The following is a 14,587-nucleotide window of genomic DNA, read 5'->3' on the forward strand; positions in this document are numbered from 1 at the left end:
CACTTAATGTATTAAGCAGGTCATTCGTACTGATATTCGTCAGTTTTTATCCTCACACCAAAACTAAACTGCAAACACTGAACAACAGTAAATAAAACCACTTCTTGTTATGAATACATGGCTGTGGAAGAACTGGCATTTAAACCTACTGTTTTGTTGCTCTTTCGTGTATTTCACACATATTGGCTTTGGCTAGGAAGAATAACAATATGACATAAAAAGTAAAACTGTAAAAATAAACCAAAAACATCGGGACTTGAAGGAATCCCGCCATACTCATGCACGGACAGGGTGCATTTGTAGTAAAGCAGCAAAGTGCTCTGCGAAATCGGGATAGGTGACAACCCTAAATTCCCTTCTATTATAAGATTTATATATCTAATTCGATTTGAGGAAAGAGGGAAGAACGAGGTTCTTTGTTCTCTGGGTTCAACCGACCGAGACAGAAAAAAATAAATAAATAAAAGAATCAGAATGCACCTAAGATAAATCTGAATAAATCAACCCAGAACGCAGAAATATTAGATTTTTCTGGGGGGGGGGGGGGGGGAGGGTCTAACAATAAATTTCCATGGATTTTTCGTCTTCTCCGAAATCATTTCATTTGTTTTTGTTTGTTTATCGTGGTACGAGAAGAGGAAGAACAGAAGTAATGTACAGTGCTTGCCATGGAGTCAGAAGACAATACTGCCGTACAGATAAATGTTATTGGTCTAATCACTTCGGTGGAATATCAGAAAGCCAAATTGTGTGTCGAGGTAAGTATATAAAGTTTGCGAAATCTGAAAATGTTAAAAGCTGTCTGTCAGGCTCTTGATCCTTTGTTGTCACGTTCTTCAATATAGCCGTTTATATGTTTACTAGTAACATTTAATATTAACGACCACATTTCCAAACAAATAAGTAAACAAAAGTGTGCTTAGTTTTTGAATTAGTGATATCAGTCGCGGTAATTTAATCCCTGAGCAGACCGTGTAGCACCCTGTCCCAATCCAAACGGCGTAAGAAAGGGCAAAGTTCACCAGGAATGCGAGTTACTATACAATATATATAGTGGTGTATGCCAGTGGCACATAGCTTCGAAAAGCGCGTGAAACTATGGGCAACATTACTGTCTGAGGAATATTTGATTTCGATTAAATTAGGTCTGTCATTCTTCAGCCATCACTCTTTAAAGATGCATTTTTAGGTTTATCGGGGTTAATAACGTGCACTTACGTTTTGGTTAACTTTATTTTGGGATCTGTGCTATCAGTGAGATATTGTATAGTTGAAGTTCGTGACAGAATAGTTCGATCAATACTCCACTGGCACGAGGGCACTTGTTTGTCCCAAGAAGTAAGCCGTCCCAGCACATCCCGGAATCTGTCGAGGAGAATAACCCTGACCAGTCATCGTGATTTGTGGTCAGATGGTGACTAATCATGGATTCCTATTACTTTTTATAAGTTAACACCGTGAAAGAGACAGAGCTACATGCTTCCATGCAAATGTATGTAGCACATCTGTTCAAAAGACTGTATACTATAGTGTCTAGAACATGGAAAATAGTTGGTAGCATACAGTAACAATATTGCGCAGTTCAAAATTGTTTTATTTAATAACTTCTGTTTCTTTAGCGTCTACATCGCCATCTTCCTTACCTCTTCTCAAAACCTGTTATTCGTGGTATGCTGGAGTTTGACTGGGAGGAATTCATCATGAGGCAGAGGCGCGTAAGTAAAAACGAACATTAAGAGCTACATTTTTTGAATTATTTGGTAACATAAAATTACTACTTAATGTTTACAGACGGGATTAAAAGGTTGTGATTAATAAATTTGGAAGTACCATACCGCTATTTCGGATTAAGTGTAGTGTCCTATTCGACTCGTCGGCTATGAGCGATGGCGTCACACCTAAGGCAAAGACGCAACGAATAGCAATTTATAAAAGCAATGGATCGTACACGTAAATGAATGTAGCATACAATAATCAATCACAGTCACACAGTTATTTATTTAGTCATGATTTATAATGAAACGAATTGAAGATAACAGAAATAATTGAGAGCAAGAATTAAAAGCAAATTTTCATGTGTGATAAGACGTTTTCTCGTAATTTATGCTAGTAGAAAACAAGAGAGAACCTTTAAATTGCATTACAGCAAAGAGCATGGTAAAGTCATTCCGCTATAAAATAGCATAAAGTTTGCTATTAATTCTTGAATGTAATGTAAGAAGGCAGGAAAGTCGGGATTTTGGCCGGGGAGAAACTAAAATGTAACAGAAAAACAGGGAAAATGAAATGGCATCAAATACGAAACAGTAGGATGAAATATGGGGTAACTGAGACACAATTCTAGAAGAAAAGTCAATACACAATTAACGAACACCTACAAAAACTAACGAATATTGTAATCGATAGCTAAAAAGAACCTACATAAGTAAATTCCAGTTATCGATTTCAACCGCTCCATGATTCATATGTAAATTACTTTTACAGGAGTTGTATGCATTGAAACGTAATAGCATTTCTAATTACTCTCTAAAACTACTGCGGTGTATAGCAAAAACTGGAATCGTTAACTAGAACTAAGCTTCTATACAGGTCAATTCCAGTTACTGACTCCAATATTAGTAACTTTTTTGCAGTGGTGCAGAGAGCAATTACGAGTGCAGAAATTCCGTTAGCATACATTTTAGTGCACACACCTACTGAAAAAACTAATTAATGCAGCACTGAATGGCTGGAAAAAGTAACTAGAATTGACCTGTATAAGAGGTCAGTTCTAGATACCGAATCCTACTGTTCGGTGGTTCACAATTTTGGACGTTTTTGCAGATCTATGGACTATGTTTTTATAGGATATATAGATTTCTTATTGATATTAGAGCTACCACGAAAAGATAATTAATATTGTAGGTACAGCTTCCAAATTTTTCTCCTTTTCAAAGTAGTGAAGAGAGTAGTAGGGGAAGGTGGGGGAATTACACGCATGTGGGTAATCCCACGCAGGCTGATTTACGCTGTTTGAATGGCGCAAGCTGTTCCCAGTTGGTGCTACACCCTGCCGGCAGGAGTAACAACTACTATGCGGCTTATGCCAGCCGTTTTCTAATGGAGTTGTTGGAACAGTGAAGTATTGTTTATTTTTGGTGTGTGTCATGTAACTTTGGCAAGGTAAGTGCTACTATAAGTTGCTTTAATGTAATTCGTGCATATCAACTGCTAACCCTAGATGAAACCTATAATTTAATTGTAGATTTGTCCCACTATTTGAATTAGGTGCCGAGTTATGCTTAGGTTAGTCATCGAACTTACAGTGAGGTAATGCCACACAGCTGTTGAAGTGCGTGGTAATCCCCCTTGCAGGTTATATTTTCAATACTAACGAGGTTTTTTTAATATAATTTCAGATGGGTAGGTATTATAAAAGAAAAACCCAGAAAGCAAATTGGATGCAAGAGGAACTTTGTAAGGCTCTTGATGCCATCAAATCTGGAAGAAAAATAAGAGAAGTATCAAGAGCTTTCGGGATTTATGAAGTTACTCTACGAACGAGAATGAACGTTAAAAATACAGAGGGTCCAAAACTTGGACGAAACCCAACATTTTCGACAGAACAGGAAAATGAGATTAGGGATCATGTTATTACAATGACCAAACTGTTCTATGGCATTAAATGCACCCAGCTGCAAAAGATTGCATTTGAGTATGCAGAGGCTAACAACATTGCAAACAATTTTGATAAGTCATCTAGGTCAGCTGGAAAGGATTGGCTAGCTCTATTTTTAAAAAGAAACCCAAGTATTAGCATGAGAAAACCTGAAGCAACTAGCATTAACAGAATACAGGCATTTAATGAAGAAGAGGTTAATGCATATTTAAAAAAAAAAAACTTAGTACAAATCTTTGAAAAATATAAATTTAAAGAGGGGCGAGTGTTCAACGCCGATGAAACGGACATAAATACTGTAAAAAAGCCCGTGCGAATTTTGGCTCCTAAAGGTGTTAAACAAATAGGTGGGGCCATGTCGTGGGAAAGGGGGAAAAATGTGACTGTGATATTTTGTTTCAGTGCTGCCTGTACCTACATCCTCCCTATGTTTGTTTATCTTCCCCAGGTAGACTAAAGGTGGACCAGTTGGAGCAATATATGGTTGTTCCGTCAATGGCTGGTCCAATGAGTCATTATTTTTCTAATGGATCCAACATTTTAGAACAATGTAAAATCAACTATTGATGACCCTGTGCTACTTATTTTAGATAATCACAGCAGCCACATTTCACTTAATATTTTTGAATTTTGTAAAAAAAAAACATTCTATTGTCATGGTGACCATACCTCCACACAATCCTCACAAGCTTCAACCACTATGTTACATTCTTTTCTTGTTTGAAATCAGACTTCAATTGTGAATGTGACATGTTTATGAAGTCACAGATGTAATAAAAAAAATTACACCATATGAGTTAGCAGAATTTTTTAATAAGGCATATATTAAGGTCGCTACCATGGACAAAGAGCTGTCAGGGTTTAAGGCATGTGGGATTTGCCCTTTCAATCCAAACAAATTTCAGCATGACGACTTACTACAGTATGAGATCTTCACAGATGTTGTCCTTGAAGATGAAGAGGTTCCGAATGCAACAAATGGAAATTAAGTGGTTGCATCTACAAACATATCCCCAAAAGGAGTCAAGAACATTTTCCTGGACCTTAACCATAAGATGTTCCACTTCTAGTAGGCCTAGAAGAGGTCACACCAACATCAACTAAAAGTGCATGTGTCAAGCACGTTAGTGTATTTGACATATCTCCTGTTACAAAACAAAAGCAAGTTCTTCCTAAGACGAAACAAGCCAAGGGAAATCCTAAGGGAAAGTCAGTGATACTTACAGCAACTCCAGTGAAGAATAAACTGCTAACGGAGTTATCAATAAAGAAACAAAAAGCAGCCATAAAACAGAAAGCTGATGGAAACAAGAAATCTCAAATAAGTGCAGAAATCTGCAACTTAAAAAAGCCTCGAAGAAGGAGCAGGCATTATATAAGAAGAAACACCACCAAGAAAGTGAAAGTAGCAGTGAGGATGACCTAAATCTGGACTTGCAGAACATTTGTGATGATGATGAAATGAATGATATTGATCCATTGGCGATTTCAGAGGATGTCTGTTTAGTTAGTGGAGAGTTTGGGAAAGATGGAAAACTATAGTACCGATGTATTTCTTGTGGCAGATGGAGTCATGAAGAATGTAGTGGCTGGAACACTCCACAAGGTTACAAGTGCGATCTTTGCTGTGTGAGAAAATGAACTCTTTTCACATCAATAAAAATGTAAAAAACGAAAATTATAAGATATGTTTGTAGAATTACATTATTTAGTCCTTAAATATACTGTTTACTATTTGTAGTAAATAATAAGAAAATAAAAATAGCAAGTACTGTACATTTTTATGGTTTGTTTGTTTTACATGTTATTACCCAGTACTTTGTGTGTCATTGCCCCCAGGGGTGGGGAATACTACGCATTTGCACTTTTTTTTAATGTTCAAAATTAAGGTACTGTTTATAACTACACTCCTGGAAATTGAAATAAGAACACCTTGAATTCATTGTCCCAGGAAGGGGAAACTTTATTGACACATTCCTGGGGTCAGATACATCACATGATCACACTGACAGAACCACAGGCACATAGACACAGGCAACAGAGCATGCACAATGTCGGCACTAGTACAGTGTATATCCACTTTTCGCAGCAATGCAGGCTGCTATTCTCCCATGGAGACGATCGTAGAGATGCTGGATGTAGTCCTGTGGAACGGCTTGCCATGCCATTTCCAACTGGTGCCTCAGTTGGACCAGCGTTCGTGCTGGACGTGCAGACCGCGTGAGACGACGCTTCATCCAGTCCCAAACATGCTCAATGGGGGACAGATCCGGAGATCTTGCTGGCCAGGGTAGTTGACTTACACCTTCTAGAGCACGTTGGGTGGACGGGATACATGCAGACGTGCATTGTCCTGTTGGAACAGCAAGTTCCCTTGCCGGTCTAGGAATGGTAGAACGATGGGTTCGATGACGGTTTGAATGTACCGTGCACTATTCAGTGTCCCCTTGACGATCACTAGAGGTGTACGGCCAGTGTAGTAGATCGCTCCCCACACCATGAACCGGGTGTTGGCCCTGTGTGCCTCGGTTGTATGCAGTCCTGATTGTGGCGCTCACCTGCACGGCGCCAAACACGCATACGACCATCATTGGCACCAAGGCAGAAGCGACTCTCATCGCTAAAGACGACACGTCTCCATTCGTCCCTCCATTCACGCCTGTCGCGACACCACTGCAGGCGGGCTGCACGATGTTGGGGCGTGAGCGGAAGACGGCCTAACGGTGTGCGGGACCGTAGCCCAGCTTCATAGAGACGGTTGCGAATGGTCCTCGCCGATACCCCAGGAGCAACAGTGTCCCTAATTTGCTGGGAAGTGGCGGTGCGGTCCGCTACGGCACTGCGTAGGATCCTACGGTCTTGGTGTGCATCCGTGCGTCGCTGCGGTCCTGTCCCAGGTCGACGGGCACGTGCACCTTCCGCCGACCACTGGCGACAACATCGATGTACTGTGGAGACCTCACGCCCCACGTGTTGAGCAATTCGGCGGTACGTCCACCCGGCCTCCCGCATGCCCACTATACGCCCTCGCTCAAAGTCCGTCAACTGCACATACAGTTCACGTCCACGCTGTCACTGCATGCTACCAGTGTTAAAGACTGCGATGGAGCTCTGTATGCCACGGCAAACTGGATGACACTGACGGCGGCGGTGCACAAATGCTGCGCAGCTAGCGCCATTCGACGGCCAACACCGCGGTTCCTGGTGTGTCCGCTGTGCCGTGCGTGTGATCATTGCTTGTACAGCCCTCTCGCAATGTCCGGAGCAAGTATGGTGGGTCTGACACACCGGTGTCAATGTGTTCTTTTTTCCATTTCCAGGAGTGTATTTACAGACGATTGGAATATGTGGAGAAATGTCCATTGTATGGTATGTACTTATTTTCGTAGGTTTTAATGACGTAAGGAATGGTTCACACCGATTTTTCCTTAGGTGTGTGTAATTCCCCCACTCTCCCCTACATTTGTAGAAATCCTGTAACACTTTAGTGCAAACACTTGACGTTAAAATGGTCTAAACAACGAACTGGGGGTGGCTGGAATCGGTAGCTAGAATTAACCTATATAGGTCAATTCTAGCTACGATTCCAGTGTTTGCTGCACCCAACATTTGGGAATTTTGGTTTCTTGTATACTAGACTCGTTAGATTTAATAATTGTTATTAAAAGTTAATTTTATTTCACAGTATTATGAATTCATCATGCACTGTACTGTAATGTATTTAAAGGTTCTTGGCTTTTCTTACTCACACAAATTACGGTAATAATTTATTTCGGGCATATAACTTCTGTTCTTATTTATTCTCGTTACCTTTAATTTTTGTCGGTATACTTTGCGGCTAAGTAATTAATCACATGAACTGTGATTGTAATCTTATCGTAAGCTATATTCGTTTGTTTACGAAAATTATCAGTTGCTTTAAAAAATCGCCTCTATGTAGGCTTTCTGCCTTAGATATGACGTCATTGCGCTTAGCCGAGGAGTGGAATCGTACACTAGAATGGACCCTCATTCATCTGAATCATCCGATTCTATGTCGATGTAGTTCAATTTTTCCATTTAATGTACCATACATATGTGTTTTGGGTTTACGAGAAAGTAACTGTAAAAATAAGCTACAAAGTATAATACATGATAAGAGAGATGCAAAAACTTCGTTCATACCTTCGAACAATGGTGGCTCGTGACCAAAGAAGTTAGTGGTGCACTTTGCTCACGAAGAAAACATCAATAAAAGAGAGAAAATCAGTACACTGCCCACGTTTTTGTAATGTCTGATAAAAACAGACCGCTCGCTCATTTCACTCCTGCTTCTACTCATAATAAAACCAAAAGGTGTACACAGAAAAAAGTATTACTTTTTCAGAATAAAAGAAATTAACTGCAGCTCTATGTACTCAAGAAGTGGTAGGCATGCCTTACTAATCTTTTTCAGCAGGACTAATGTTAACGCCGTTCGATTTTATCGCTGAATTTGGATGTGGTGGTGATCACTTGTACAGGAACTCTATCCTCCTTTCCTTTATATTTGCAAATCTTTCAATTGCTCTTCGATTGAAGTCTCCATTTCATAAAACTAGGTCTCGTTCAATAGAGAGTGCTGATAGTTTTTCTTGGTCCATACTATTCTGCAACAAGGTTTTGATGCGTTTCTTCGAAGAATAACAACGTTCTGCTTCTGATGTGGTCATTGTAATTGTAATTATCGCTTTCAGGAGCTTCACATATTCGCGTCAGTGTATCACAAAGATTATTGTCTGTTGTGTAATCCAGAAAGCTCAAAGCTCCACACATGCTTTTGAACTCCTCTCTTCCATAAATAACAGAGAGCTCTGTTAAAAGTTTCTTTGCTTCCAAAAAAGAGTAGCATTCAATAGCAGCTCTGAAAGAAGTTTCTGGAAAACTTGAAGAGTAAGTATCGAATTTCTCTGGTTGAAAGAGACGGGCTGCAACTAGGTGTCTAGTGAACTTGAATCTTTCTTTTGCCTCATAACTTATGACATAACCTACTTCTTTTGCCTCCTGCAGTAGAATTGTAGGCGCCCTGGTGGTCCCGGTCGCCTACGGTGGACTGGATGACCTCTCTAGTTGTCAGGGTGCTAGGAAATGGCTTCCCCGAGTCCTCGCTGACTCGTAGCGATGACACCAGATCCGGGCAGCGCAGTCTTGCTTGCGCAGCACTGAGTGCTGTGATGTAGCGGAGGAATGTCCTTACTTCAGCTGCGCATGGATGGCGGTGCCCAGCTGGGGAGCGGCTCTGCTGCGGACAGCGAGAGGTTCCGCGTTGGAGTCCCCGGCACTGTCGGCACTAGAAGCGGTCTCATAGTGTGGAGTGTACTCTATCCCACCCCGTCTTCTTCTCTGCTCCTCCTGGTGGCTCGCCCGCGGTGGGCGGGCAGAATGGGCTGCAGTCCCCCAGCGTCGTCGGCTCACCCGGTTGTGAAGGCAGATGCACAGGGCCTAGGCCCCGCACGATCTCGACGACTGCTCACTGATGTTGCCAGCATTGGCGGCGAGCGAGTCTGCTGCGATGTCTGCTAAACCTGGGTTTATGATTGACAGTGGCAGCAGGGAGAACCAAGGCTGGTACTGTCCCCTCACATCTGCTGCTGGATGGGCTGCTCTTCCTGCAACATCTCCTTAATAAAGATTAACATGTCGATCACCGAGCTGAGTGCTACACAGCGACCCAGTACACCTCTAACTGCAAGTCTAACTGCGAGTGCAATCAAAGCTGACGTATTTAAAGGAAGCATGAGCGACATCCTGACGTCATGCTTGTTTGTAATGACCACATTCATTCCACTTATACTGCTGATTCATCTGTCGTACTCACCCCTTAGGTGTTCTTGCTACAGAGTTATGCGTTGTTGCAACACACTTAACGCGAAGTTGTGAAATGCAGTACAGCTGACGCTATACCTCTGTCTTGTACTCTACGAAAGTCTCCGTCTAACACAAACCCGCATGCTAAGCAACTGTCTCTCACCTGTTGTGCGTAACCAGGCCATTGCCCCTGAGTGACGACACATTCCGATATATGCGCAATCCTCTTAGCTCTTGCCTAACCTCTGGCTCTCGGCATAGGCAAGAAAACTTTGACAATATTTCACGTTTCCAACTCTTTACTATTCTGCGACACTACAGATTACACACCGTTGTGCCATCTTCAGTTCTCCCTCTTTTATGGTAGGTACTCGCATAAACCTGTTGAATTGTCACTCACTTCTTCCCTAATGTTCGCAATTTCACGCTCAAAAGCTGTCAGCTGATTTTGTGCGCAGGTTGTGTCAATGTCCCTTTTTTGTAGCTAGTTATACGAAATATACACATGGATCATGATTTTACGAAAAAATGAAACCCAAAAAATGAACTTTTCAACCTTCAAAATTGTTACTAAGCCATAGGCTTGCAGGATCGTGTTCTCATTACGCAGTTTTGCTCCCTGGCTCGTATTATTCATGCACGTGACAATATCTTCACTATATTCGAAAACGGTATTGATGCTCCTTTACTGAAAATTCCACCGAGTAGACACTTAACGTGGCAGTCGTTTTCGTGCTATTTCGCTGAGAACTGCTGTTCTTTGAGGAGATGCTAAAAGAAGCTGCAAAGTCGCTGAAGTTTAGTGAAGAATATTCACACAATTTTATTAATGGAAGCGGCTTTAAGCATAATGAGGTTCAACTGGGGGGCATAACAATGAAGGTATGAAGCATTGCGCAACTTTTCCTTAACAAGAGCCTGCACCCTATGTGACCTACCACTCATGACTGCTGCACCATCATATCTTTACGCTATTGTGGACAATTCCCCAAATGATTATTTATCTATTCGATGATGGACGTTACCAAAGACTGGGCATCATGATTTTCTGGTGTTACGAAGTCACAAAATCTTTCAACTGGTTTTCTGTTAATGATGTACCTATGTATTATAACCATCTGGAAAATACAGGCTACGTCACTGCCTTCGTCACCTATTACGGCCAAAAACTCAGTACCCTTAATTTCCTTTCTAATTTCCTCTTGGCAGACTTGAAGCATGCACTGGAGGAGTTCATTCAGGGTGGTTTTTGAGGTTCATTTGAAAACTGTAGTTTCCTTTAAATGCTATTTTAATACAGAGTCGAAATCTGCACTAAAATTAATCAAGGAACGAAAAACACCAGGACTGGAAGATGATTCAGTGTCATTATGTCCTCTAAGGGCAAGTTCCACAGAAACGAATACAGTTAACAATTAGATTAATTATGTACCTATTATCGGTAACTTTTTGATTGTGTAATGTCACGAACCCTTTGTACACACTGTCTAATTGGGTAGCTATATTAACATTGCCTAGACTTGCCATTTTCAAAACGTTATTTATATGGACTGAAGAAAGTTCGTATTTTCTAATTTTGTCATGGAAGTGTTGAATGTCACAGACTCTGTGTTTAGACCATGAAAGATCTCCTCCAAATAATAAACAAGGAAAACAATATAAGGCATTTTTCATGTCACAACCACACAGCCATTCATGCTTGTTGTACAATTCAGAGTTAAATTTCCTATTGAAATTGTTAAAGCAGGAGTCGGCCTACCTAGCCTCTTGATTTCTAATTTTTCTTTAAACTTCTGTGAACTGAAGGGTTCAGAGAGCAATGGAATTACCGGATTCATAATTTCACTTATTCACTTGTCACTTGAGCGTCAAAATTTACTGTAGCCCACGCCAAAATAACAAACACAACGCACAGGAAATAGTGCGCTCACAGCTACACCTGAACTGGCAAGGTGGCACGAGAATCCCAATTTGATCCGATAGTTCCGTTTCGGCTGGCGGGGTGGCCCGAGTGAGGTGTTTATACACACAAGCCCGCATACGAGTACAGTGTTGCCAGGCATTGCCCCCGCACCCCGCACACCTGCGTCTCGCGACCCACCGGTCGCGATGCTGATTGGCTGACAGTTAAATTCATGACGTCATATACAGTAGCGAATCGGAAGCGCAGCATTGCGACCAGCGGGTCGCAAGAGTAGTCGAGACGCAAGTAATTTCACACAAACTAAAATACACTGGGAAATGTATTTTCTTGACTTTGTCTATTGCTTTTAACAAGCTGAATGACAATAAAATTTTATTAGTACTACATTTTTCTGAGCTAAATGTAACATATTTATTTATTTTTACTGTGTTACATCCATAAATGTAAATGCATTGTGTTTTGATTTGTCAATTATTTCTATCAACAACTTGCAGTGGTCTGAAATTAATATTTAATACATGAACTTTTTGTATAGACTGATGACATAATTTACCAGTGTTGCTAATGGTGGAACAGCAGCCCCCCCTCTGTCAATTTAGGTTGTCAAGATCTGATTAGATCATATAAGTCTCTTGAATGAGAACTGCCTTCCAGTGTTTTTATACCTACTACTATTATTTAAGGGAATTCTCTGATATCCTTTTCTAGTAGTACATGCAGTTACTTGAGAAAATGTCTTATCTGACAACTTGGAGATCAGTACTGCCCTAGTATTAAGCTCTTCTTCCTTTCTCTGTATAGCCACCACTTCAAGACAATTTCTGTATGTTTCTGTCTGTCCACAAAGTGGTATCCTTTACCTTTCTGTTTAAATATATAGCAAGTTTGCCTCCCTTATGTCCCTGTCCACTGAAACAATGCAAGTTTCTTGTATCCAAAAATGTGGCTGGAATATTTACATTGTTTTGTGTATTATAAAAGCTATGTCTTTGACATCAATGCCATCTGGTGCAAGTTAAAAACAATACAATCCTCAAGTTTGCTGTCTTCAGTCCGACATGAAGCTCTTCTGTTCCAAATGTTGCCTACCAGCAATTGTGTACGAGACGGTGTGTTTTTCTTGTATTGCTAACTCATATGAACCTGCCTAAGTAAATTGTGGGTACAAAGTTTTTAGCAATTAAAGCATTTCCATGGAATTACTACATGGAAAGTCTGAATGGTCACATATACCTTACAAATAGAAGAACATTGTACATCTTTATTACATTTTCTTGCAGTCCACTTTCACACAATCTCTGGTGTCTCAGAATCAATTACTTCTATTGCTCTCAATATACTAGCAGCATAGTGTCCATTTTGAAGTAAAATTCTTACATTTGAAACATATAATGTTCAGAAATATGTGTAGCTAAAAAAAGGAAGAAAGTGACCAGCATAGCAAATGCAAATTCCACTTTCACTCTGAAAATTGTTCTAAAACTGCAATAACAGGAATGAGGTGTTCTCATCAGTGAAGTGTGAACAAAAAACAAGTGAAACATCTTTACTGTAAGTACAGTTACTGCAGCTCAGACACATTTATTGTCCGTTTAAAAAAAGAAAGCCACTGACAACTTGTAAAGAATATTCAGTGAAAGAAAGCGCACAATTAAGACCCATGAAAATAGGATTACCTTCATGCAGTAATGATGAAATACTTCACTACATTACAGTAAAGTCTCTTAAAGGCCAACTTATAACAACTGCTGTACTGACTAGAAAGAATCAGTTACAGCATCTTCTGTACCAATAAAAATTGAGCGAATGACTCCAAAATAGTTTAAAGTTTTCCTCTTTGCTATCTGCTGGTTGGTAAATTCTGCCAACCAAGCATTGCACAGTATCAATCTACATAAAAACTCCTATTCTGAAAGATGAATGTCAAAAGGTATATAAATCTAAAAATATAATTGCTAGATGTAAAGCACATGAGACTAGACTACAAACTCTAAAAATAATTCTAAAGCAGCTTGGAATGATACTGAAAAGGAAATGATTAATTGTAGTGAAGAAAATAGTGTCCCACTTGTCTTTACAATTCTCAGTATTCTGTAAATCATACTAACCGCACTAACCTGCTCAGTAATTGTACCTTGTTTCCTCAGACTGAACACTGTGTGAAATTCTTTACCTCAAATTTCGTTGGTCAATGACTGTAGGAATGCACATACAAAATTTTTCAGGAAGTTGCTACATTCAGAGCTTTTAAATAAATATAAGGGAGCATCAGATACTTAGCTTAAGTGCACTGAATTTTATTCTCTTGAACTCTTAGTAATGAACCAAACTGGAATGTGATTCAGAAGTGAAAAATATCTTTTTAATTTTTATGCAAGCAATTTTATTTTGCAATGTATTGTTGCAACAGACTTCAGTACATCATGTGATAAGGGTCTTCAAATTCATGCCACACAAGCTCTGCAGACGTCAATTTTCTCCACTAGTTACACAGCAATTCATTTTAATGTAATCAAGTAGTATTTCAAATAAAGGTTTTAATTGCACATGCAAATAAAAGGATAAAGGTATTAATTGAAAGACAACACTGCAAACGTTTTTATTTTCTTTATTAATATCAGTTGGGTTTCCACATCACCTACAGGGGTACCAAGCACAATGCGTTACTCTTTGTTTTACATGGCGAGTTTCCCCAGTAAGCCTACAAACCATGGAATGTACAGAAGCACATACACATCTAAAACTTAGTACCGACAGTAATTATGGTCAGAATCTACGTGAACATTTATTATTTCACTTTCAGGCTGCCTCAGTGCCGAAACAATATTTTCTTTTTCAGCAAGAGTTGGTTTCTTCAAACTGCTCTTTGGCTGTTTGTTACATTTACCAGGTCTTCGTTGCACTTTTACCTTCTCGTTGCTGGGGCATTGTGGAGCTTCCCTGCAGCCTGTTTGAAAAAGAGACAGCGAATGAGCTGCATCCTTCTGTAGTGACTTCAGGATTTCTGTGGACACTTTACCTGAACTGACATAGTTAATCAAACTTTGGTATGTGGACACTAGTTCTCGGGCCAGAGATGTGTTCTCATGATCATCAGTATTTGTTTGCAGTGAACACAAAATGGCAGAAGCCTCTTCAGTCACCGTTGCTTCACTTGGTGTAAATGTGGCACTTGAATG

General features: G+C 40.1%; 1 protein-coding gene across 1 annotated transcript in view; it reads left to right on the top strand.

Annotated features, from left to right (window-relative positions):
• Positions 1-599: 599 nt before the first annotated feature.
• LOC126336897 (probable inactive peptidyl-prolyl cis-trans isomerase-like 6) overlaps positions 600-14,587 on the top strand; it is a 154,296-nt gene continuing 140,308 nt past the window's right edge. The window contains exons 1-2 of the mRNA XM_050001018.1: positions 600-758; positions 1,620-1,715. Coding sequence (XP_049856975.1) covers positions 669-758; positions 1,620-1,715 — 186 coding nt within the window. The 5' untranslated portion in view covers positions 600-668. The remainder of the gene's footprint in view (positions 759-1,619; positions 1,716-14,587) is intronic.

This window comes from Schistocerca gregaria, chromosome 2 (assembly GCF_023897955.1).
Source record: "Schistocerca gregaria isolate iqSchGreg1 chromosome 2, iqSchGreg1.2, whole genome shotgun sequence".
Taxonomy (NCBI): Eukaryota; Metazoa; Arthropoda; class Insecta; order Orthoptera; family Acrididae; genus Schistocerca; species Schistocerca gregaria.